Below are 25,705 nucleotides of genomic sequence, written 5' to 3'. Positions count from 1 at the left end.
CAAACTCATATGCCTTTATTTACACCTGTCGTGACCAGAGGATGGAATAGGATGGTTATCGCATAGAAGAAAGCTATTCAGCCCATCATGTCGACAGAAGTTCTCTCTCAGGAAGAAAGACAGAAAGCTACCCAGTGACCTTCCCCAAGCAACATGGCCCTAAGATTTCAAGACCCTGTGAGCATTAACATCTGGCTCAGGACCCTCAAAGCGTTCTTTAGTTACAAGAACTTTTAAGTCCATAACTTTGTCTTTTTCTCATTCATTTAATGTCTTCGCAGTGAGCTCAGTTTGTAAAATAATGGTGACAGCCTCTATGTTAAAATACTTATCCTAATGTTCAAACCTCACTGCAGCCTTCCCCACTCTGTAACCTCCAGCCCTGAAACCCTCCAAGATATCCAAACATGACAGATTCTTTTGTCCCACCAATGGCAGCTATGCCTTCATTTGTTTTAATCCTAAACTCTGGAAGTCAGGCCCCTGTGGGCCACTCTGTCTCCACCTCCCTACTATCCTGCAACCTTTTCCCCGAATTTCTTTGATCGTGCTTTTAGTGGCCTCCTTGTAATAATCAGCTGCTTTGTTTGATTTGGTGTACATTTTTCATCCTGGCCAAAAAAATGTAGGGTAACTTTCAATCACACAACACATTGTTGTTGTAATTACTTGATCTGACAATTGCCGTGCATTTGAGTGTATGAAATAAAGAAGTTCAAGGATTTTGGTTACCTGAAGAGGCAGGGACTCGCTCCCAGTGAATTCCCGATTCTTTCTCCTGGGTCCAGCCACACATTCCGTGGTCAAAGTTGCAGCTGTTCATCAAAACGTCTGCCAATTAAACAAAGCACAAAAACACAGGTCATTTATTTCAGTCATTCTTGTACAGCTATAAAGGGCCGATCACACACTGCTGCCTTCAACAGTAGGCCTGCAGTCAGCCTGATTTTTGGGGGGTTCGCCTTTTGCCTGTACAAATGTGGCAGAGTGGGATCTCTTCTTATAAGAGGGCAATAGTGGCAGTAACATTGTGGAAATGAGAGGCAATAGGAGGAATTTACCAAGACAGAGGGTGAAATTTAACCCCAGTAGTGACAGCCTCACCCACTGATTGGAGAGCCAACAAGAGCCCTGTGTTGCCTTCTTTGGAGATTGTCCATTCGGTTACACAGCCAGCTGTGGGCCTCCACTGAGCCAAGGACTAGCAGACAAAGTCTTGCCCACAGCTTCCCCAAACTACTGCTGGCCAATCAGAAGGAGACAGTAGCTCACTGCTTCTAGCGCCACTGGGAGAATAGTGGTGGCTACCAGCAGTTCAACCAACACCATCCCTGGAGATCGAAGATCTCCCAGCGATGTTGGCCACAGGTGAGTGAGGGCAAAGTGGGTACCTCACAACATGAATTGTGCAGGGTGGCTGGCAGCAAGAGCTATAGAGTGGCTTTCACAGCTCCCTTCTTCTCCAGGGCCAGGTTCCCGAATCAGACATTGGATCCCGCGGAAACCAGTTTGCTTGATAGTCTCTCTATGTGGTAATTCCTCCTCCATCCCCTGCTGGGTGAATTCCAGATGTGCTGAGACAAGTAGACATTCATTACCCATTTGAAGGCAGCAGAACAGATAGATAAAGATATTTGAGAAGGCATGTGGGATACCGGCCTTTATAAGTCAAGCCATTGAATACAAGAGCAAGAAGATTATTTTTTGGAACTGAATATAACATTAGTTAGGCTATAGCTGGAGTATTGTGCGCAGTTCTGGTTGCCACACTGCACGAAGGATATGATTGCATTAGAGGAGGTGCAGAGATTGACCAGCATGTTGGCTGAGCTGCAGCGATTCAGCTATGAAGAGAGACTTAAATGAGCTGGAGTAGTTTTCCTGAGAACAGGGAAGGCTGAGGAGACACCTGATTGAGGCACACAAAGTTCTAAGGGCACAGACAGGGCAGATAGGGAGAAACATTTGCCTTTAGATGTGTGGTCTACATTATTGGGGGGCACAGTTTTAAGGTCAGGAGCTGGAGGTTTAGGAGGTGGTTGGAAGCAAATAAAATTAGAGACAGGTAGGCATTTGTAATCATCACCTAAAAAGGTGACACAGAAACCCTCAAAACATTTAAGAAGTATTTAGATGAACGCTCGAAACTCCACAGCATACAGGTCTAATGGCAAAGTGATGGAAAATGAGATTAGAATAGATGGGTGTTTGATGGCCAATCGTGGGCACAATGGGCTGAAAGGTCTCTATCCATGCAGTAAAATCTCAATGCATCTCTGAATTTAAAGGGGCTCAGTTGGTGGCAGGATATGGGAAGCTGTCCACATGCTATCCCTCCCAGCTCCTACCCACAGAAAGAGACAAGAAAGCAGCAGGGCCGCTCCCCACCACCCTCCCACTCAATGGTATATCCACTGCCTCCAAACACGACTCAAGCGAGGGCATTAACATTACATTCTGACAGCTATAGTACCCATATCTCCTACCCTCAAAAGTCAGATATTAAGAGAATTTTGCATTAACATAAAAGCAATAAGAGACAGGGGAAAATGTTCCAAAATGTTGACAGACAACCTAATAGTATTGATAAAGTTCACATACTTTATTAAACTTTGCTGGCAAAATAACATAGGTTTATCTGTGATAACAAGGTGTAGAGCTGGATGAACACAGCAGGCCAAGCAGCATCAGAGGAGCAGGAAAGCTGACGTTTCAAGTCTGGAAACTTCTTCAGAAATGGGGGAGGGGAAGGGGGCTCTGAAATAAACAGGGTGAGAGGGAGAAGCGGATAGAAGATGGAAAGAGGAGAAGATAGGTGGAGAGGAGATAGACCGGTCAAAGAGGAGGGGATGGAGCTAGTAGAGGTGAGAATAGATGGGAAGATAGGGAGGAGATAATTCAGTCCAGGGAGAACGGACAGGTCAAGGGGGCGGGATCAGGTTAGTAAGTAGGAAATGGGGGTGGGGCTTGGGGGAGGAAGGTATAGGTGGGAGGACAGATAGGTTAGGGACGCGGGGACGAGCTGGGCTGGTTTTGGGAGGGGAAGGGAGATCTTGAAGCTTGTGAAGTCCACATTGATACCATTGGGCTGCAGGGTTCCTAAGTGAAATATGAGTTGCTGTTCCTGCAACCTTCAAGCGGCGTCATTGTGGCACTGCAGGAGGCCCAGGATGGACATGTCATCTGAGGAATGGGAGGAGGAGTTGAAATAGTTTGCAACTAGGAGGTGCAGTTGTTTGTTGCGAACTGAGCGCAGGTGTTCTGCAAAGCGGTCCCCAAGCCTCCGCTTGGTTTCCCCGATGTAGAGGAGGCCACAATGAGAACAGCAGATACAGGATACCATATTAGCAGATGTGCATGTGAACATCTGCTTGACGTGGAATGTCTTCTTGGGGCCTGGGATGGGGGTGAGGGAGGAGGTATAGGGGCAGGTGTAGCACTTCCTGCGTTTGCAGGGAAAAGTGTCAGGTGTGGTGGGGCTGGAGGGGAGTGTGAAGCAGACAAGGGAGTCCCAGAGAGAATGGTCCCTCCAGAAAGCAGATAAGGGTGGTGGGAAATGTCTTTAGTTGTGGGGTCAGATTGTAGATGGCCGAAGTGTCAGAGGATGATGCTTTGGATCGGAGGTTGGTGGGGTGATATGAGAGGACGAGGGGGATTCTGTTTTGGGTGTTATTGTGGGAACGGGGTGTGAGGGATGAGTTGCGGGAAATAGGGGAGACACGGTCAATGGCGTTCTTGACCACTGAGGGGGGTAAGTCGCAGTCTTTGAAAAACAAGGACATCTGAGATGCTTGGGAGTGGAATGACTCATCCTGGGTGCAGACGTGGCAGAGGTGAAGGAATTGGGAATACAGGATGGCATTTTTGCATGAAGGTGGGTGGGAGGAGATGTATTATAGGTAGCTGTGGGAGTTGGTGGGCTTGAAATAGATATCGGTTTCCAGGTGGTTGCCAGAGATGGAAATAGAGACATCCAGAAAGGAGAGAGAGGTACAAGAGATGGTCCAGGTGATCTTAAGGTTGAGGTGGAAGGTGTTGGTGAAGTGGCTGAACTGTTCGAGCTCCTCGTGGGAGCACGAGGCGGCACCGATACAGTCATCAATGTAACGGAGGAGGAGGTGGGGTTTAGGGCCAGTGTAGGTGCGGAAGAGGGACTGTTCCACGTAACCTACAGAGGCAGGCATAGCTTGGGCCCATGCGGGTACCCATGGCCACCCTCTTTGTCTGTAGGAAGTGGGAGGATTTAAAAGAGAATTTGTTGAGGGTGAGGACAAGTTAGGCTAAGTGGATGAGGGTGTCAGTGGAGGGGGACTGGTCGGGCCTGCAGGACAGGAAGAAGCAGAAGGCCTTTAGGCCATCTGCATGGGGAATGCTGTATAGGGACTGGACGTCCGTAGTAAAGATGAGGTGTTAGGGACCAGGGAATTGGAAGTTTTGGAGGAGGTGGAGTGCATGAGTGGTGCCACGGGCATAGGTCAGGAGTTCCTGGACTAAGGAGGAGAAATTGGAGTCGAGATAGGTGGAGATAAGGTCCGAGGGGCAGGAGCAGGCAGAGACAATGGGTTGACCCTGGCAGTCAGGTTTGTGGATTTTGGGAAGGAGATAGAAACAGGCAGTGCGGGGTTAGGGAATGATGAGGTTAGAGGCTATGGGTGGGCCAGGTGCCAACTCTCCAACACTTCCTCCTACTGCCCCCATGATCATAATCCCACCCCCGACCACCAAGCCATCATCTCCCAAACCATCCACAACATCATCACTTCAGATGATCTCTCACCCACAGCCTCTTTTCTCCTTCTATCTCGACTTTTATCTTGTCTGGTCAGAGCCCTGCCAGATCCAAATGCAGCATGAATGGCAACATCAGAATAAATACCTTGGTCATCCCTTGCATCATTCTCCTCCGCAGTAATCCCCTTCTCAATATCCAGAAGGCCAAATAAGGCCCCATTCCCTCCAGGCTGACGTGGGACTGCAAAATGAATGAAGAACTCTTAGACACAACAAAAACCTAATCATGTTCACACAATGCTTTAGCTGAGAGGAGCATACTGAACAAAGCACACCATCTTTACTCATCCACCCTCCTCATCCTGTCCCAGGCCAGACTGACGAATACATATCTTCAAAATTTTGTCAAGTCACTGTTAGGTTGTTGGTAGTTGTACTGTATGAACATATGAACAAGGAACATAATCTGACATAGTTCCCTTTAGTTATAATTATAATTATCTGTTATATAGTTAACTCTTAGGGTAGCAGATTGGCTCAGTGATTAGCACTGTTGCCTGACAGTGCCACGGACCCAGGGGTTTGATTGCACACTGGGGCAACTATCTGTGTGGAGTTTGCACATTCTCCCTACTTCTAAATGGGTTTACTCTGGGCGCTCTGGTTTGCTCCCACAGGCCAAAGATAGGCTGAATGGCTTCTTTCTGCATTGTAGGGATTCTATGACGTAGTCTACAGTTGGGTCACTCATTTATCCAAGAGGGCTTAAGAGTCCTCAGCCTAGCATCTCATCCAAAAGTGGGTATCCCTAACAGTGCAACATTGCATTGAAGTGTCAGCCTTGATGATAAGTTCAAACTCTCTGCAGTAAGGCTTAAACCCACAATGTCTGACTCAGAGCGCAGGTTGCTACTAAGGTAGTCATGTAATGTTCTGCAGATCCAAGGTTTCAGAATGGGAAAAGGTACCAACAGAACTTGAGTGGAGGACAGGTTTTAAAAAAAGGAGGAATTGCACTTCATTCCAGCTACAAAAGTACCAATCCATCAATGTTCATGCTTGCAGGGGATTCAAAGAAGTAAGAATAATATTAATGTAAAGTCAGTAACTAGATGTGCTTCTTTTTCAACAAAAATCCATCCTTGGCAAGCACGTCAGGCTGAGACACCAATTGAATCGTACTTGTGTCTCTGGTTTTAGTACTGAAATGTACTGTGCAGAATGCCTTCCGTCACTGCCAAGATTCCATGAGATGTCATGAAGTGGCCACAGTAAAATATGTGGCATGTCACAGCTATGGGCGAGGGACTTTTATCATTCCTCTTTGTGAGATTATTAAATTCAACCTGCCGTGTGAGACATCTTCCCTTTTAGAATCACACCACATGCTGTCAAAGTCAAGTTATCTTTGGTGAATTCCAGTCGAATGAGATGTAGAGTTACATCACACCGATGGCTGGTATTGAGTGAGCCAGCTGCAGGCCAGGGCTTCAGCAGTAAACTGAATGTCAGTCACCACCTCACACTATCCAAACCCTAGTCATAATCCAAGCAGTATGAATGACATTCAAAATTAACTGCCTCTCTCATTCTCATTGACAAGTCAAAAATCGCACAATACCAGGTTATAGACCAACAGGTTTATTTGAAGACACAAGCTTTTGGGGTCTCGCTCCTTCTGTAGGTGTCAGTGAGAGAGGTAGCATCAGACACAGAATTTATAGGCAAAAGGTCAAAGGTTCACAGAACTGATGCGAATGAGCTGAACAAACATAAAATGGCTGTTAAATCTTTAATCAGTTAGAAAGGATTAATATACAAATCCCAGAATTTCTTTCAGGGTCACTGCCCCGAGATACCTAAAGGCTTTATCTACTTCCTCAGTATGCCAGAGGTGATATTCCAGGTCAGACAATGCGTTTTAGGTGTGAGACATTGTTTAGAGTCTGGCTGCGTATCAACTTGGAGTCAGACTGGGAGTCACCTTCAAATAACTGCCAAACCTTAAACAAACCATTGTTTACAGCGAACTACCAAGCCTTTAGGACAACGGCCACAACAACACACCACCCTGTCACGGCAACCTCTGCAAGACATGACAGATCATCAATATGGACACTACCATCGCACATGGGAATATCACCCACCACATGCAAGGCAGGTACGCATGTAACTCGGCCAATGTTGTCTATCTCATACACTGCAGGCTAGGATGCCCCGAGACATGATATATTGGCGATCCCACGCAGACGTTACGGCACCAGATGAACGGACGCCTCACAACAATCGCCAGACAGGGATGTTCCCGCCCAGTGGGGAACACTTCAGCGGTCAGGACATTCCGCCTTGAATCTTCAGGTAAACAGACTTTAGGATACACCACAACGCAGAGTCACCGAAGAGAGGCTGATAGTCAAATTCAGTGCCCATGAGGAGAGCCTCAACTGGGATCTTGGGTTCATGTCACACTACATGACCCTACCACACTATACAATCTCTCTCACTCACACACACACGCCTGTTTCTATAGAGCAATGCTTTTCATTGAAATTTGAGGCTGAGTGGGCAGAAAGTTGGATGCACACTGAGGACCCACACTCAAGACCTTTCCATCACATTGGGAAAGAAAGACATGCGGGAAAACTTGCATGCTTATCAATAAACAAACATCCAAAGCACTCAGATCCCAAGTTTACCTTCTATAAATAGTGAAATGGATTTGTACAAAATCCACCTATAGAATAATCCAGTACTGTACACAGAATCTGTATTCTATTTTACTTCACAGTTGGTACACCTCAGCAAGATGTACTCAGGAGCATACGCATTTAAGAGTAAGTAATGGACCTTCTTAAGCCAACCTTGGTTGAGATGAAGACAAAATGTGAGAGCAATTCTTGGAATGTCAACTGGGATGTAAACCCAAAGGAGTTGACAAAAGCTTTCATAATCTGGGCTACAATATGGTAAGGCTATCTCAATTGGATGGATTACGTGGAACTACTGAGGCACAACCTTGACACTGCAAAATAGTACAAAACAATAGCTAGATCATCTGAGACAACAAGGTGTAGAGCTGGTGAACACAGCAGGCCATGCAGCATCAGAGGAGCAGGAAAGCTGACGTTTCAGGCCTTGACCCTTCTTCAGAACATCAGTCCATTTGACATTTCACCTCTTTTGTTTAAAATGTATGTTGATTTTAATAGATAGACACTTTTCTATTGCCCATTCTCCTTCATTAAACAAAATCAGCATCAACCCCATTACCTTAGTTAAATTCTTCTATGAAACAATCTGCTCCTGACTACAACTTTCCATTTTACTTGATGGACAATGTTCCGTGTGGTTTCCAAAGGGTTAAAAAGTAAATTACTGCATTAGGAAAACTTTGGAAAACTTGGGAGATGTGATAAGTTAGCAAATCCCCAGGCTGAAGGCTATAACAACCACAGGCAAATGTCTTCTTTTCAGAATACCAATGGCCTCTGTCTCACTTCAGGATATAGCATGGATTTACCTATAATACATTAGCCAGCACTAAATACACATCTCATTATCAGATAGGAGGTCACGACATGACATCAGCCTCACTGTCCTGATGTACAGCTCAAAAATCACTGGTGAAAGGTTTTTCTCTATTAATAAATATCATTTACAGTTTCACTACCTTTAGCACAGAAGGGTAGCACAGTGGCTCAGTGGTTAGCACTGCTGTGTCACAGAACCAGGGACCCGGGGTTCAATTCCACCTTCGGGTGACTGGCTGTGTGGAGTTTGCACATTCTCCCCGTGTCTGTGTCGGTTTCCTCCCACAGTCCAAAGATGTGCAAGTTAGGTGGACTGGCCATACGAAATTACCCCATAGTATCCACAGATGTGCAGGCTAGGTGGGTTGCCCACAGGAGATGTAGGCAATGTGGGACAGGGAGGGTGCAACTGTGTGGGATGCTCCTCAGAGTGTCAGTGAGTCAAATGACCCACTTCCACACTCTAGGAGTTCTATGATTCAGAGCAAAGATTTCCCCATGAATCAAAGATGGATCTTTATGTTTTTCCCTGTAAGTGTCCTGAACTGCATTCATTATGGTCACTATAATGATGATCAGCTCTTTTACCGCAATTAGCAATAATTTAAAAAAAACTTGTTAAAAGTTATCCAAGAACATGAAGGAATATATCACTGCTAAACTGCTAAATATCATGGGCTTGTTTAGGGACAGATTTGTCATTTACATGGCAGCCACAATCAACTTCACCAGCACTATCTCCGTTCCCAACCCAACTACTTCCTGTCTCTCATAGCTGTAACCACAATGTGACCCTCAGGAGTTCCAAGAAATCTCACAGACAGGCTGGGACTCATTCCCTGTTAACATAACTGCTGCTTGAAATAGACCAGGGTTTGGCTCTGTGCTGTCAAGAAATTGGCACAGAACATAAGAAGCAACACCAAGATGCAGAGTCGTAGCTAGAATGCCAAAAGTAAACTTAAGAGAGGAAACAGACCACATACATTGTTTTATGCCAGTCATCTCTAGTTAAGTCAACAGTTCCTACTCCAGCAACAGGAAGCCTGTTCCTGGGACAAGGTGGTGGGTTAGTGGGATGTCAGGCTTTAGCTAAGACAAATGTTTATGCCAGTTTGATGACATAGCAGAACTTCTGATAGAACCCCACGTGGGCTTCTACCTATCTGCTCCTAATATAGCTGAGCTTTTGATGGACACTGAAACTTACAACTACCTCAAAAAGAAGGCAGGAGACCTGAAGGGTGGTGACAGGAGTGCACCGCATTCACAGAGGCCAGCCAGCAGGGGAAAGGCGTGTGTGTGGCAGTAAGGGTGGTCGTTGTGTGGGATTCACTATTCAAAATCCTCAACAAGCTATAAGACCATATTGGATCAGCTATGATTTGACTGAATAGTGGAGCAGACTCAAGAGGAAAAATGGCCTGGAGTTCACCCTGTGTTTTTTGATCTTATGGTCTTATAAGATGTAGGAGCAGAAGCAGACCATTCAGCCCATCGACTCTTCTCCACCAATCAATGAGATCATGGCCCATCTGATATTCCTCAACTTCAATTGGGACTGGCAGAGGAGTAGGTGGACAAGCAATTTGGCACCATCAGCTGATGAGAGGTTGTTTCTGCTGGTTGGGGAGTCTAAAGCATGGGATCATAGTCTCACGCTAAGGTACCAAACGTTTACAACTGAGCCAAAGATAAATTACTTCACTCAAATGATTGTGAACTTTGAGGGTGTCTACCTCAGAGTGTTGTGGATGCTCCAACGCTGAATATATTTTAGGCTGAGGTAAGACATATATTTGGCATCAAGGACATATAGGGCACAGTTGAGATAGCCCAAGATCAGCCATGAATCTGTCAGATGGTGTACTCCCATTATCATTTCTTGAGTTCTTGCAGCCACGTGACCAATTCCATCCCATCCCTGGACCATGTTTTGCAAGGGTGGAGTGGGGTGTGAGATGCAGAGCTACAGACTCACAAGAGACAGAAATTTTCCTAATCAACCTGTTCAGAAATGTCAATACACATTTCTAGAGCAGCTGGGACTTGAACCTGAGCTCCCTGGCACACATGTAGGGATACTATTAAAGGAAACCACCCTAGCCTCCATCCCATCCCATGCCCTCACAAAAGAAGTGGTCAGGTTGCAAAGGCTTTTCTTGTTTTTCAATTTAGCAAGAGAATGTGTTTATCCTGCACTTACTGATCATGATTTCCTGCACTCCCTCTGAGTTACTGGGCCATCTATCGACTCTCCAGCTCAAGATTGAGCCTGCCCTCTGGCCATTAACTAACCAATTTTGCTCAGTGAGACTCCCCCTAAACCCACAATCACCACCGTCTACGAGGACAAGGGCAGCAGATACATGGGGGAAAACCACCAGCTGCAAGTTCCCCTCCAAGCCGCTCGCCATCCGGACTTGGAAGTATATCACTGTTCCTCTACCATTCTTGGGTCAAAATCCTGGGATTTACTCCCGAAGGGCATTCGGGTCAACCTACAGCATTTGGACTGATACAGTTCAGGAAGGCAGCTCACCACATCCTCAAGGGCAATAAATGCTGGTCCAGCCAGGAATGTCCACATCCCATGAATGAATAGAAAAAAAATTGGGGAAATTCACCAGTGAGCAGCTGCCTCCACACAAGGTAAGATCCTGACGCCAATGGCAGAATGTGGAACCCGGGGCAATATTATTGAACTGTTGGGAGACTGTACAGGTATGAAGATGAGAAAATCACTGACAAAAAGGAGGACACAATTGAACTAAAGACTGAATTACTATTGATTAGTATCTTTTACTCCAGTTATCCCTGTTCAATTTGCACTTGCTGTTTTCACATTTTGGTTTGGATTAAAAAATAAGAATTCTCTGTTCCCTAATGACACAGTCAGATGCATTTTCTGTCATTCAGAGGAGATTCCAAAGTGCACATGGACTATTGCAAAATTCTCTTGAATGTTAGTGAAAACACTGACATAGTTTCTACTTGAAAGAGCTTTCTTGTTTGAAAAATGCTTTTGCAAAGAGAGTCACAAAGATGTTATCAACAAATTAATGTTCCTCAGTAAAGGAATTCATTGCATGCCAGGGGGTTAAAGAAACCTCCAAAATGATAAAAGAGCTGTTTAAATGTAAGCTCTGTCTGTCTTAATAGTGTCTTCAATTCTTGGGGAAATCCAGTTGAATTATAATCCAAAAGTAACTTGCTAAATAGCAAGCACTAACCAGGGTGCTGAAAAATTCAGGATTCTCAACAAGGTGTGGGCTACATTAATCACATCTACAAACACTCAGCAACTTAAGAGTATAACAACATGATTAGGCCGCTTAGCCTCTCAAGTCTATTCTGTTGCTTAATTAGACAGTGATCTCTACCTCAATTCCATATTTCTCTATACCTTTACCTCACCAAAATCTATTAATCTCAGTCTTAATATTGAATTGGCTAAGCATTTGCAGCATTTTGGTGGAGAGATTACCAATACTCTCTGTGTTAAAAGTTTCGATTGTGTAGCCTAAAAGCTATGTTAAGTGTAGGCAAAAGGAGTTTGTCCATGCATTTGGATGTTTTTCATTCTGAAGGGGTTAGGCCCATCCCTGCTGCATTCTCCATGGCAACGTCCTGACCAATCAGAGCCTTTCTACCTGATCTAGGGTTAGTCAACTAGCCATTAACAGATAAGGTCCATGCCAACCATGGTCCAACCAAGCAGCATCCTTTCTCATGCTGTACAAATTGGAGTCCCTTTTCAAAGTTTGGTTTCTTGCATCAATGTCCTGATGACTGCAAGATAAAAAAACTTCGACTTTGTGTCTCTTTTTAGCACTGTAACAGGTGCTTCCTGAGATCACCCTGAGTGCCTTGGCTCTAATTATATGCTTGGATGGATTCCCTCACCAGGGGAAATAGCTTCACTGTGTGTACCAGATAGAATACCCTTTAACATTTTTCACACCTTGATGAGACTGTCCCTTCTAAACCCAGGGGGTCTGTGCAGCCTAATGCAAGATATTGTGCTCTCTGCTGCCCCCTTTGTTGAGAGAGGGTATAAATTCAGTCAGTTCAACAATGGCTGCCTGTAAATTGAGAATGTGTTAGCGTTGCTCAGTTAAAATGCACAACAAATATACACCTGGTTATGCAACTATAATTTAACCTTTAAGCTGTAACATCACATCTATGCTTCACTCATCCAAGGTCACTATATCCTTACTGTGCTGCATTACACAAGCCTGAGTGCAGTCCTCCAAATGGGAACTGACCAGGTCTTTACACAATTGATTCATTGCTTCCAGGCCCTCCAACATTCAATACTTGGCTTTGCAGGTTTCCACTGTGCTCAGCCAGATAACCCTGGCTTTAATAATGTCTTGGTTCCCTGACTTGCCCTCATTTGTTTCTCTTTAGCAGCAAGGACATTCCAATGGCTCTGATCATTGTGTTTACAAAATACAACTGTGTGTATGACTCAATGAGAACCTCAGGTTTAAATGCTTCAATCTGCAGGAAGTCCCTGAGCAGCTGCAATGTAACAGATACATTGAAAGCCATCAGTTCCAAACCCTCAAGCATGGAATAGAATTAGTTCAGTCCAATGTCACATGAGCACATAACAGTAATACATTTTCAGAACCTGGCAATGGGAACAGTGCACACATAACCCAAGGAGTTCTCGGATCTAGCGATGTGCAATAATTGCAGCACATGCTACATCATCTCTTTTGCACTGTCTTTGATAAAGTAACAACTCATCTTAAACTACTTTAAGCCATACATGGCAGATCTAGCTCAGCGACTGCATTTTAAACACCTTGGTTGGCAGTGAGGGAATACAGCATTGTTAGAACAACTGCCCTGTATGTCTTGCCTTGGCGTCTTTGACAGCATTATATCAAGGGAAAGGAAAATATTTACTCTTCCAGCAACATCACAAACTAGATAGACCACCTTGATAACCACCAGGCTATGAAAAGTGGCTTCAGTGTTTCCTACATTACATTAGTGATTACACTTCAAAAGGCACCTTATAAAAATAAACCTTTTCCTTTTGACAAAACAAAAATTCACTCAAAGAACTAACATTTCTCTGCCTCACAAATACCTGAATACAGTTGTGATTTTTGAAAATATCCCACTTATAACCAAAATTGTCTGTTACTCTATCTCCAATTCATGTTTTTCACGTCACTAGAAAAATCAGACAGGGATTAACAAAGCATCTCCCACCAACATGAGATTGAATGATATAAAGGCTGTGGCAATACTCACTGAAAACATCTCCTCTTTGCCGAGGCACCTCATTCGGGATCCTGTTGTCCACAGTTGCAGCTGTGCTTGAGCTTGTGATTGAGGGTATAGTTGAGGTTGTGGTCATGGGTACAGTTGAGGTTGTGGTTGAGGCTATAGTTGAGGTTGTGGTCAAGGATGTGGTGGTGTCTCTACTTGCAGTAGTGATGGGGCTTTGCGTTTTGACCTCTGGCTTGTAGGTGATGAGTGGCGGGGTGTTAATTCTCCGGGCTGGGGTCACTGGGATTGTCTTCCTCACAGTGATTGTCGGGGTAGTAATCTCCAGGTCAACACTGTTCATAGTTTTATTGTCTTTGGGTGGAATTGGAAAAAATGGCAACTTTCCATTGATTATCCTCCTGTCAGCTGAAAGATAAGAGTGAAAATGTAATTGATGAGTTGTAAACAGCTTTATAAATGTTCCACCATAACTCACTTTGCTCACTATATTTTACTAAATGTACGCCTCACCCATTGGTAGGCTGATATAGTGGAACAGGACGAGGTAGCTTCACACTCTTTATTTCTCACTCAGCACGATTTTTCATTTTGATTTTGAGGTAACTTCTCTTAGATATGTAAGCAAAGACGACTGGGAACAATTTATGACCTCAGCAGGATGGTGAGTTTCTTTCTCTTGTGTTTGTTCATTCCAAAGCTAACAAGGTTATAACATTTCACTTTATTTGAAATGGATGATCACTTTGGGCATTTAACGTTGTACTGATCAACTTTGCAACAACTTGCACATTCAATTTCTAAGATGGAGACATTAATGCAACAAAATTTTGATATGTTTGAGGAGAAATTAGCAACTAGAATGAGGGGAGAATGGAACTGAAGGTCACAATGGTAGATTGAGATGAGTAAAGATGAGACGAGGGTGGATTGTAGCAGTAACGCTGGCACAGGCCTTTTGGGCAAACTCACCTTTTTCAATGTGCCATTTATCTTATGCAATCTTTAGATGTGTAAGGAGCTGCAGGCATAAGTCAACATCAATCCAAACAATTTGTTCACCTTAGAACAGGGTTTCATTGCTGCGTCAACTTCTTTTTCAAATCTAACATTAGACTTTCAGAACCAGCAACATTGGAGAAGACTATTCAGTAGTATTTAATGAAAATTGAGTGACTAATTTCTGGGTCTTAAGTGCGTATTCGTGTGTGCTCATATTTATAGAGACAGGCTGAAGCAATTGCAAATGTTGGTAAAGGCACACAATTTGTAGTGTTTATTTCTCTGACATGGAGGAATATGAAGTCTAGGCTCCATTTACAGTCTCGGTCCCTGGCCATCTAAGCTATAGCATTAACAAGGTAAATTCCATTGAAATGCAAGAAACTATTCACAAGTGAGAGACATTTATCAGAGAGCCCTGCTTGAGTTGGTATACATACGTGTGCAGCTGAAACCGCTTCCCCTATAGCCAGTTATACACTTGCATTTGTACAAGCCTGGTGTGTTCTGACAGGTCGCAAAAGCACTGCATTTATGTGTCCTCCTTGCACACTCATCAACATCTGGATGGAAAGGAACAAAATGGGTCAATCTGGTCTTTCATTCTGCATAAATATCATGGCCAAACATTCACTAGTGTCTTAGAAAATACAACACAGAAACAGGCCATTTGGTTCAACTGGTCCATGCTGGTGTTTATGTTTCATTTCCATCCTACTTTACCTAATGTCCTATTGCCATCCTGTAACGATAACTGCAAAGTTAGTATAGTCCTGCCGCACCATTGGGCTGTTCTTGCATTAGAGGGACGTGACCAGTGGTGGTTTGACCTCATGGTCCCCAAGCCTCAGGGGAAGGGAGACCTTGACAAGGTGAGTCCTTCATGATAAACTCAGCTAGCGCAAGAACTGAACCTGTGCTGTTGACATTACTCTGCAACACAGACTAGATGGGGCCAACAAACTGACACCCATAATTATCTAGCCTCCACTTAAATGCCTCCGCACCTTAACTTTTACTATATTCTAAACACACACTGGGTAAAGAAGCTTTTCCTGAGAACCTTAGCAAATTTGTTAAAGTGCCTGCAATCTGCAGTATTAGAACTCCCAACACATGAAAAATCCTCTCTCCATCTATGCTATAAATCCTCCACAACTTCCTCAATCCCTAGGTCCTGTCAGCCTTTTCTTTTCTGATTTTATAATTTCTTAGGCCCAATATTCCCTTGAAAATATCTTTATGCACCTTGACCTATGTCTCTATATTCTATTTGTGTAATGGGCACCCACTATAAAACTCAAGAACATTCAGCTGAATGGAAAGACTAATTTGCTGCCGACATAATAAAGGCCTATCTAGTATTTTTCTCCCATGGCTTGATGTCATCACCACTACTGAGTCCAATTTCTAAAGGGTGTTCAGGTACCCTTAGGAAAGGGCCTCATTATTATGTCAACTTTTCCTCTCACTTAAATGTAACATTGGAATCTCAAAAACAGAGACAGAGTAAAAGGAAGAGGGTGATAATTTTGGAAAAGAGTTTATACAAGTCTGTAAGTTTTTGAATATTTAAACTGCACAATCAGTAAGTTTTGAGAAAATAGCATGTGGGCCTGTTTGATGTACCAGCCATTAGAGAAACCTTTCACTTCTGAAAGTAAAGTAACAAAGTCCTTTAATTGGTTAGGATTTTAGGCTGCGGCACATTGTAGAATCAAGTGATCAAGGCAATGAGGCAGCCCAAGAAATCACAAGAGTCACTGCTAATTCTTCAATTTAAGGCTTTTTTGTAGGAGAGAAGGTGTTTCTTGGGCGATAAATTGAGAGAGAGATGAGCAACATTGGGGATATGAACAAAGTCAAAATCAAGCACTCCCAGGTGAGCTGAGACTGGGACACTTGCACAGTAAAAGACACTCCTCCTTACACTTCACTTTCTACGCTGAGTTTAACTGGTGTGGGGGATGAGAGAGTCGGACTGGGACAGAGGCGGCAGCTCAGACGAATCATGCCTCCCATGTGCATGCACCTTCCAGCAGGGTTCAATGTGGAGCGGGAATCAGAGTCAGGGCAAGCCAAAGAAGTAACCTGATTTTCAGGGTCACAGTCTGTGGATCCAACAGAGGAGTGCAGCGCCTCCTGATGAGTCTAGAATAGAGGAGACTACAATATTATCAGACCATAGCATTGCTCTCTCATTAGAGAGCCAACAACTGGTGGTAAGGGGAGAGGTTGAGAAAGGTGAGTCCTTTACAGTAACGTCCACTAAGGCAGGAATCAAACCCAGGCTATTGGCATCACCTAGCCTGGAAAACCACTGTACAGCAACTGAGCCAACTGACCTCCATCATAAGACCATAGGATAATAGGAGCATAATTAGGCCATTCAGCCCATCGAGCCTGATCTGCCATTTAATCATGGCTGATATGTTTCTCAATCCCATTTTCCTGCCTTCTCCCTGTAACTCTTGATGCCCTAACCAATCAAGAACCAAACTATCTCTGTCTTAAATACACTCAGTGACTTGGCCTCCACAGCTTTCTACTGTAATGAGTTCCACAGATTAGCCACCCTTCTGGCTGAAGAAATTCCTCCTCATCTCAGTTCTAAGGCTGTGCCCTCAGCTGTCGTTTTGCCTATACCAGCACGTCTTTCCTTAGACAAGGGGTCAAAACCGCTCAGAATTTTCCACATGCACTCTGACCAGAACCTTGTACTGCTGAGACTGTGTATCTCTGCTCTTGTGTTCAAGCTCTCTTGAAATGAATGCCAACATTGCATTTACCTTAAAACTGACAACTGAGCCTGCATGTTATCTTTAAGAGAATCCTGAAGGAGGACTCCCAAGTCCCTTTCTGCTTCAAATTTCTGAAGCCTTTCCCCATTTAACAAATAGTCTGCATCTCTATTCTTCTTACCAAAGTGCATAATCTCACACTTTCCCATATTGTATTCCATCTATCACTTTTTTGCCCATTCTCCTGGCCTGTCCACGTCCTTCTGCGACCTTCCCACTTCCTCAACACCACCTCTCCCTCCACCTATCTTTGTGTCAACCGCAAACCAGGCAACAATGCTCTCAGTTCCTTCATCCAGATCATTAATGTACAACATTAATAGTTACGGTCCCAACACAGAACGCTGTGGAACTCCACTAGCCACCAGCTGTCTTCCTGAATGCGACACCTTTATTCCTACCGTCTGCCTTCTGCCTGTCAGCCAATCCTCTATCCATACCAGTACCTTACCCATAACACATGAGCTCTTATTTAGCAGCCTCCTGTGTGGCACATTGTCAAGGGCCTTCTGGAAATCCAAATACATCATGGCCACTGGCTCACCTTTGTCTAACTTATGTGTTACCTCCTAACAGGTTTGTCAGGCATGATCTCCCCTTGATGAAGCCGTGCTGACATGGGAACATAACAGCAGTTGCAAACTATTTGGCTTTTCAAGCATGCCCCCCTATTCTTAAGGCCAAGGCTGATTTGTTTGTGGTCAAAGCTCCACTTTCCTGACTGTCATGCCATAACCCATGATTGCTTTGTCAGTCAGAAAATCATTCTAAATAAAATCTGAAAGAACTGTGGATGCTGTAAACCAGGAACAAGAACAAAGCTGCTGGAGTAGCTCAGCAGGTCTGGCAGCAGCTGTGGAGGAGAAAACAGAGTTAAAGGGTCCAGTGACCCTTCCTCAGAACTGTTAGTGGCTGGGCAAACGTCAGTTTATGTGCAGAAAATAGGGAGGTGGGTGGTATAGGGAGTAAACGATAGGATAGACCCCAAAGACAGAGAAAGAAGTTGGACAAAGGAGTTGCTAACGATTAGGTTGGGAGGGTGAGTAGTTGTTAATGGGGACTGTTAGTGACTAACAACAGGGGGTGTGTAGTGGCAGGCTGTGTGGTTAGAAGGCCTGGTATGTGGGTTGGGGGGCTGGGACATGGGAGAGTTTAGGTCCTAAAATTATTGAACTCGATATTGAGTCCAGAGGGGTGCAGGGTCCTCAAGCGGAAAATGAGGTGTTGTTCCTCCAGCTTGCATCTCGCTTCAGTGGAACACTGTAGCAAGCCAGAGACAGAGATGTTGGCCAGGGAACAGGGTGGTGCATTAAAGGAAAAAAAAATCACTCTAGCTGCCTTGAAAAAATATTTAAAGAATCCAGCTTTCACTACATCTGGGGAAGAGAATTCCACACTCTAACCACATTTTGAGAAATGTTTTTCAGAGCAGACAAACTGAAAGAAGTACAGGTAAAAAAGAAGTACAGGCAAATAAGAAGTACAGGTAAATAAGAAGCCTCCAGCTGTTTTATTGGACCAGCATTTTGTGTTTGTCACAAACATAGTGTCATAGAGTTCGACAGCACAGAAGCAGACACTTCAGTCGAACTTGTCCCTGCCAACTAGATAACCTAAATAAATCTAGTCCTATTTGCTAGCATTTGGCCCATATCACTCATAACCTTCCCTATTCATGTACCCATCCAGATGCCTTTTAAATGTTGTAATTGCACCCGACTCCACCACTTCCTCTGGCAGCTCATTCCACACATGCACCACCCTCTGCGTGAAAAAGTTGCCCCTTAGGGCCCCTTTCAATTTTTCCCCTCTCACCTTAAACCTGTGCTTGCTAGTTTTGCACACCCCCACCCTGAGGAAAAGACCTTGTCTATTTACCCTATCCATGCCCCTGGTGATTTTACAAGCCTCTATAAAAAGTCACCCCTCAGCATCTGATGTTTCGGGGAAAATAGCCCCAGCCTATTCAACTCCTCCCTTGCTCAAACTCTCCAATCCTGGCAACATCCTTATAAATCTTTTCTGAACACTTTCAAGTTTTGCAACATCTTTCCTAAAGCAGAGAAACCAGCATTCCAATAGTAGCCCTTCAAATGTTCTGTACAGCCGCAACATGACCTCCCAAATCCTATATTCAATGCACGGACCAACTAATGCTTTCTTCACTATCCTATCTACCTGTGACTCCACTTTCAAAGAACTATGAACCTGCACTCCAAGGTCTTTTTGTTCAGCAACACTCCCCAGGACCTTACCATTAAGTACATAAGTCCTGCCCTGATTTGCATTTCCAAAATGCAGCACTTCACATTTATCTAAATTAAACTTCATCCGGTCAAGATCGTGTTGTACTATGAAGTAACCCTCTTCACTGTCCACTGCACCACCTATTTTGGTGTCATCTACCAACTTACCAACCATGTCTCCTATGCTCACATCCAAATCGTTTATATAAATGATGACATGGAGGTGCCAGTGTTGGGCTGGGGTGGACAAGGTCAGAAATCACATGACACCAGGTTAAAGTCCAACAGATTTATTTGAAAACACATGTTTTCAGAGCATAGACCCTTCATCAGGTGAAGTGAGCAAGAAGCCCACAGAACAGCGAATTTATAAGTAAAAAATCAAAGAGTCACACAACTGATGAGGATGTATTAAACAAACCTAAGAGGCTGTTAAATCTTTAATCAGTTGCAAGATTTTAATTAATTATGTTTATGTTAATCCCCAAATTTCTTTCCCGTCAACGCCCTGAATGATGAAAAGCTGTGGACACAGCACTGATCCTTGTGGTACACCGCAGATCACAGGCCCCCAGACTTAAAAGCAACCCCCCACCACCACCCTCACTCCTCTACATTCAAACCAGTTCTGTATCCAAATGGCTAGTTCTCCCTGTCTTCCATGTGATCTCACCTTGCTAACCATTCTACCATGAGGAACCTTGTCAAACGCATTCCTGAAGTCCATATATATCACACCACCGCTATGCCCTCATCAATCCTCTTCATTACTTCTTCATAAAAACTCAACCAATTTAGTGAGGCACAATTTCCCAAGCACAAAGCCATGTTGACTATCCCCAATCAGTCCTTGCCTTTCCAAATACATGTAAATCCTGTCCCTCAGGATTACCTTCAAGCACTTGCCCTCCACTGAGGTCAGGCTCACCGGTCTATAGTCTTCTGGCTTTCCTTACCACCTTTCTTAAATTGTAGCACCACAGTAGCCAACCTCCAATCTTCCACACCTCACCTGTGACTATCAATGATACAAATATCTCAGCAAGGGGCTCAGCAATCACTTCCCTAACTTCCCACGAGTTCTAGCGTACACCTGATCGGTTCCTGGGGACTTTTTATCTTTACACTTTTTAAGACAGCCAGCAACAACTTCTCTGTAATATGGACATTTTTCAAGATTTCGCTGTTTATTTCCTCATGTTCTCTATTTTCCATATCCTTCTCCACAGTAAACGCTGAAGCAAAATACTCATTCAGTATCTCCTGCAGTTCCACACATAGGTGGCCGTGCTGATCTTTAAGGGGGACCCCCATTCTCTCGCTCATTACCATTTTGTTCTTCATGTATTTGCAGAATGCCTTTGCATTTTCCTTAACCCTATTTGCCAAAGATATCTCATGTCCTATTTTTGCCCTCCTGATTTCCCTCTTAATGATGCTCCTACTGTCCTTATGCTCTTCTAGGGATTCACTTGACATCTCCTGTCTATACTCGGCATATGCTACCTCCTTATTCTTGACCAAAACCTCAATTTCTCTAGTCTTCCAGCATTCCCTATACCAACCAGCTCAGTCCTTCACCCTAACACGAGTACACTGTCTCTGGACTCTAATTATCTCATTTTGTAAGGGATTTTGTTATAAAATGACAATGCAGAATGAGTGCATGACATTGTGTCGTTAGAGATGATTCTGCAATCCAGCACTCCCGGTTGGAAGCACTGTCTGAATGGAGAATTTCTGGTTTTCTGTCCATTAAAATACCCAACAGCCACACGCTAAATATCTGAATAGGATGACAAGAGCTCTGTCCATTTCTACATAGACTTACCTAGACACCGATATTTGCCATTGAAGTACCTCAGTTCAAAGCCATCATGACATTTGCAGTAGTAACTTCCAAAGGTATTGATGCATTTCCGAAATCTTGGACACACAACACTTCCCGTGGCACATTCATCAACATCTGAAAGGCACCAACAAGCGTCTATGAGCAGTTGTTAGTTAAATCAGTTCAGCGGATAATCACAGTTTGCATCTCTGAAAGGCTGAGCCAGGGGTCTGTTGACCTTCCAAACCAAGCTATTAATGGAATGGAGCTGATTAGAGTCAGAGCTCCACTCCTGGTCGAGGCTTACATTATAGAAAATCAAGGCACCTTTGCTGCAGGTGAGATTTGAACCTAGCCCTTCTGGTTCAGAGGTAGGGATGCTACCACTGCACTATAAGCAGCCACAGATAGTTTTTATCACAATCTTCCACTGTAAGACTGTAAAATAAGTGAGTGGTTGTCAGTGTGGATTGCAGGATGAAGTACTGTGTTGCGGGTGAGCCAGTGCATAGGCCATGTGTGGCACTCTTTGTTCTCTGGCCTTCCCATGACCACTAGCAAAGATGAAGCATGACAACATCAAGAACACTGCTACCTACCCCTTCGGTTCTGGTCTCTACCCTCTCAAAGGGAACAGAAGCAATGTTGATCATTCATGAACAAGGCAAATGATAATTTAGTGCAAAGACAGGAGGAACAGGCAAGAGAGGAAAACAATGCACTTCACCAGAGAGTTACACCAACTCCAGGAGTCCAGGCATGAGCTGTTATGGATGGCTGCTGCCTCTATGAATTTTGTTCTCTGTGGGCAGCCCATGAAGGGGACTGCATGTAAATACAATTGTAAAGACAGGCAGATTGTATCAAGATAGTACTTTGCAGAAGCACACCACCTAATAACTGATAACTCCAGCCAAATGAAGTCACTGGATGGGGAAGGAAAATGGGAACAGCAGTAGGCCATTCAGTCCCTTGAGTCTGTTGGGCTATTCTACCTAAGCATGGTCAGTCTGCACCTTGTAATGAGGAGCAGAGCTAGGGAGAAAGCTTTCCTCTTAATAGAGGGAATGCAAGGAGTTTTTTTTCATGCAGCAAGCAGTGAGTCACTGGATCTCACTGCCTAAAAGACAGATAGAGGCAGGAACCCTCAAAACAGTCAAGATGTATTTAGATGAGCACTTGGAGTGCCATTTCATACAAGGTTATGGAAAAGTGGGATTAGAATAGATGGGCAGTGGAGGTTGGATAACTGACATAAATATGATGGGCTGAAGGATCTCTGTCTGTGTTGTAAAACTCTATGACTCATATGCAGCAGGTTTTATTTCTGCCTCTAATTCCTCAGTCAGGGAACACTGGAAAATCATATTCCACTGATCGAATTTGAATGCGCCTCTGGTGTACATACCCACACAGGTCCTCCTGTCTGGTCCAAGCTGCAGCCCTGGTGATGGACAACGACACAGAATCTCTCCTTTCACCTCATCGCAACCGTACTGGCAATTTGCCATGGCACATGACCGCATATCTGTCAAGCAACAATGGCAACAGAAGTTCATTCATGCACTGGCGAAAGAAAAGTATCACTGTCTGCCTACAGCCATCATTGTCAACCCAACCAGTCACAAGGTACCAGGATAGAATGCTTACAATGCATTTTGTGGTCAATCAACCTCCATAAGGAATGCATGGTTGACAATTTCAGGCTCACCAGTTATTGAAAAATATTAGACCACTTTAGTTGGTCTATTAGCCTCTCTGACACACCTCTGAACTTCTCGTCCGACCGCTCTCTCCTCAGCATCTGATCCTGTTCCAACGGTCTCACAACAAGTTTGAGGAACAATAGCTCAATCTACATTTTGGGACATCACAGCCTTCTGGTGAGTTTCACAATTTCAAATCATAACCATCACTGCCATTTTCCTGATAGTTGCTGCCATTCACACCTCCTCCAGACCCACTGTTTCCCATTACTGCCCAATTTTACCCTGAACCATCATTCCTTGCACCGGTTATTCTCTATTTCCTTCCACCCAATCATATATACCTTCCTTTCTATTCCTTCATTGCTTCCCTGGCTTTTCCACGGAGCTCGGTCCTTGCTTGTAAACTTCTCCAAATTCTCATAAAAGGCTGTTGGCCTGAAGTGTGCCCTTGACCTACTGAGTATATCCAGCATTTGCTGTGTCTTTTTCTCGCATATTACGACAGAAGTGCAGTTTCCTGCAGGAATCCCTGAGAGGTAGTCACAGGAACAGGAATGCTACCCAGTGCACCCTCTTTTGAAACCAGGTAAGTTAAGGTTGAAGGTATAGCAGCCTCCAGGTTGAGAGCTTCAAGGCCTATACCAAATTAGAGCTAGAGCCAAGGCCCCTTAGACAGCCTACAATTTCAAAGAACACAGGACTCGCCACAGAAGTGAGCATGGCTTTAAATTTGTTACAATTGTCATGAGTAACAAAGTGAGAATTCACTGGAGTTTAGAAGAATGAGAGGGGGAATCTCATAGAAGCCTATAAAATTTTAGTAGGACTAGACAGGGTAAACATTGTAACAACATTCCTGATGGTGGGTTGTCCAGAATCAAGGGTCATAGGATATGGCTAGGCATTCTAGGACAGAGATAAGGAGAAATGTCTTCACCCACAGACTGGTGAGCCTGTGGAATTCTCTGCCACAGAAAGCAGTTGAGGCTGAAACAGTAAATGCTTTCAAGAAGGAATTAGATATAGTTCTTAGGGTTAATGGGATCAAAGAGAAGAGAGAATGCAGGAACAGGATACTGAATTGGATGATCAACCATGATTATACTGAATGGTGAAGCAGGTTCAATGGGCTGAATAGCTTATTCCTGCTCCTATTTGCCATGTTTGTATCCATTTGCCTATTCTATGGGCCAGTGGTTTCACAAATCACAGAATTGCTACAGTACAAGAGGAAGCCATTTGGCCCATCATGTCTGGACCAGCTCTCAGCATTATGACTCAGTGCCTTTCCCCTGCTTTTCCCCCCAATAACCCTGAATACTGTTTCTTCTTAAATAGCAACCCACTGTCCTCTCAAATGAACCAGCCTCCAACACACTCTCAGGCTGTATGTTCTAGACTCTAACCGCTTGCTGCGTGTAAAAGCTTTTTCTCACAACACATTTGATTCTTTTGCAAATTAGCTTAAATTCATGCTCCCCTAATGCTCGATCCTTTTGTGAGAACAAACAGTTTCTCCCTACTTACTTTGTCTGGGCCCCTAAAAAGACCACATGTTGGCTTTTGAGCTGGCTGCTCAAGGTATGCAGTGTCGACAAAAAAGGCAAAACATCCCTTGCAAGTTATTTCCTGTCACCACCAAAAGATGGCATCTCAAAATGTGAATGAGGGCATCCCTCGGCACCTTGTATGGCTGTTGTTGGATTTCCACTGTGCTACCTTTGTCTCCCCTCCCCCAGTCACGCCACAGCCTGCACCAGTGAACTCGATGTAAACTTGGCTGTACTGTCACAAGGGTCTGCTCCCAGTCACGCTGCAGGCCGGTTCTCGATGGGCCCAGCTGCTGTTGTCAGCTAGAAAACCGGGCTGACAATTCTTGAGCATAGTGTAGCTGAACAAAGCCCTGGCTGCCTCAAGGAAAGTAGAATGCCAAAGAACCATCTCTGAATGGCGCCTATGCAGCACACAGGGGCAGGGAAAGGCCATTCGGCCCTTTGATCCTGTTCTGCCATTCATATGATCACAACTGATCATCATGATAACAGCCTAGTAGTATTATCATTAAATTATCAATCCGCAGATCCAGATACTGCCTGGGGACGTGAGTATGAATCCTGTCATGGCAGATGGTGGAATCTGAATTCAATTTAAAAAATCTGGAATTAAAAGTCCAGTGATGACCATGAAATCATTGGTGATTGTTGAGAAAAACCTGTTTGGTTTAGTGAAAGAAACTGCTGGTCTGGCTCATATGTGACTCCAGACCCACAGCAATGTGGTTGACTCTTAATTGCCTTCTGGGCAATTAGGGATGGGCAATAAATGCTGCCTGACCAGCAACACTCACATTCCACAAATGAATAGAAAATGAAATCGAACTCAATATCCTGTTCCTCCTTTCTCCCTGAACCCTTTGATCCCTTTAACCCTAAGAACTATATTCATCTCATTCTTGAAAACATTCATTGTTTTGGGTTTAACCGCTCTCTGTGGCAGACAATTCCACAGGTTCACTATTCTCTACGTGAAGAAATTTGTCCTTTTCTCGGTCCTAAATAGCTTATCCAATGTCCTTCAGAAAAGGCCACTTTTGGACCAACTT

At 44.2% G+C, this 25,705-nt stretch overlaps 1 protein-coding gene across 2 annotated transcripts in view; it reads right to left on the bottom strand.

The window, feature by feature from the left end:
- The window catches only part of npnta (nephronectin a), a 64,215-nt gene that overhangs the window by 14,953 nt on the left and 23,557 nt on the right, over window positions 1-25,705 (bottom strand). For both annotated transcript variants that reach the window (XM_048530103.2, XM_048530112.2), the window contains 6 exons: window positions 22,803-22,922; window positions 21,395-21,529; window positions 14,957-15,079; window positions 13,539-13,922; window positions 4,877-4,972; window positions 733-831 (listed from right to left, as the gene is read on the bottom strand). In XM_048530103.2, the coding sequence (XP_048386060.2) occupies window positions 733-831; window positions 4,877-4,972; window positions 13,539-13,922; window positions 14,957-15,079; window positions 21,395-21,529; window positions 22,803-22,922 (957 nt within the window). The remainder of the gene's footprint in view (window positions 1-732; window positions 832-4,876; window positions 4,973-13,538; window positions 13,923-14,956; window positions 15,080-21,394; window positions 21,530-22,802; window positions 22,923-25,705) is intronic.

The sequence above is a fragment of the Stegostoma tigrinum genome, chromosome 1 (genome assembly GCF_030684315.1).
Source record: "Stegostoma tigrinum isolate sSteTig4 chromosome 1, sSteTig4.hap1, whole genome shotgun sequence".
NCBI classification, from domain to species: domain Eukaryota; kingdom Metazoa; phylum Chordata; class Chondrichthyes; order Orectolobiformes; family Stegostomatidae; genus Stegostoma; species Stegostoma tigrinum.
The sequence above is the reverse complement of the archived record's forward strand: the minus strand, read 5'-3'. Positions and strand labels throughout refer to the sequence as shown.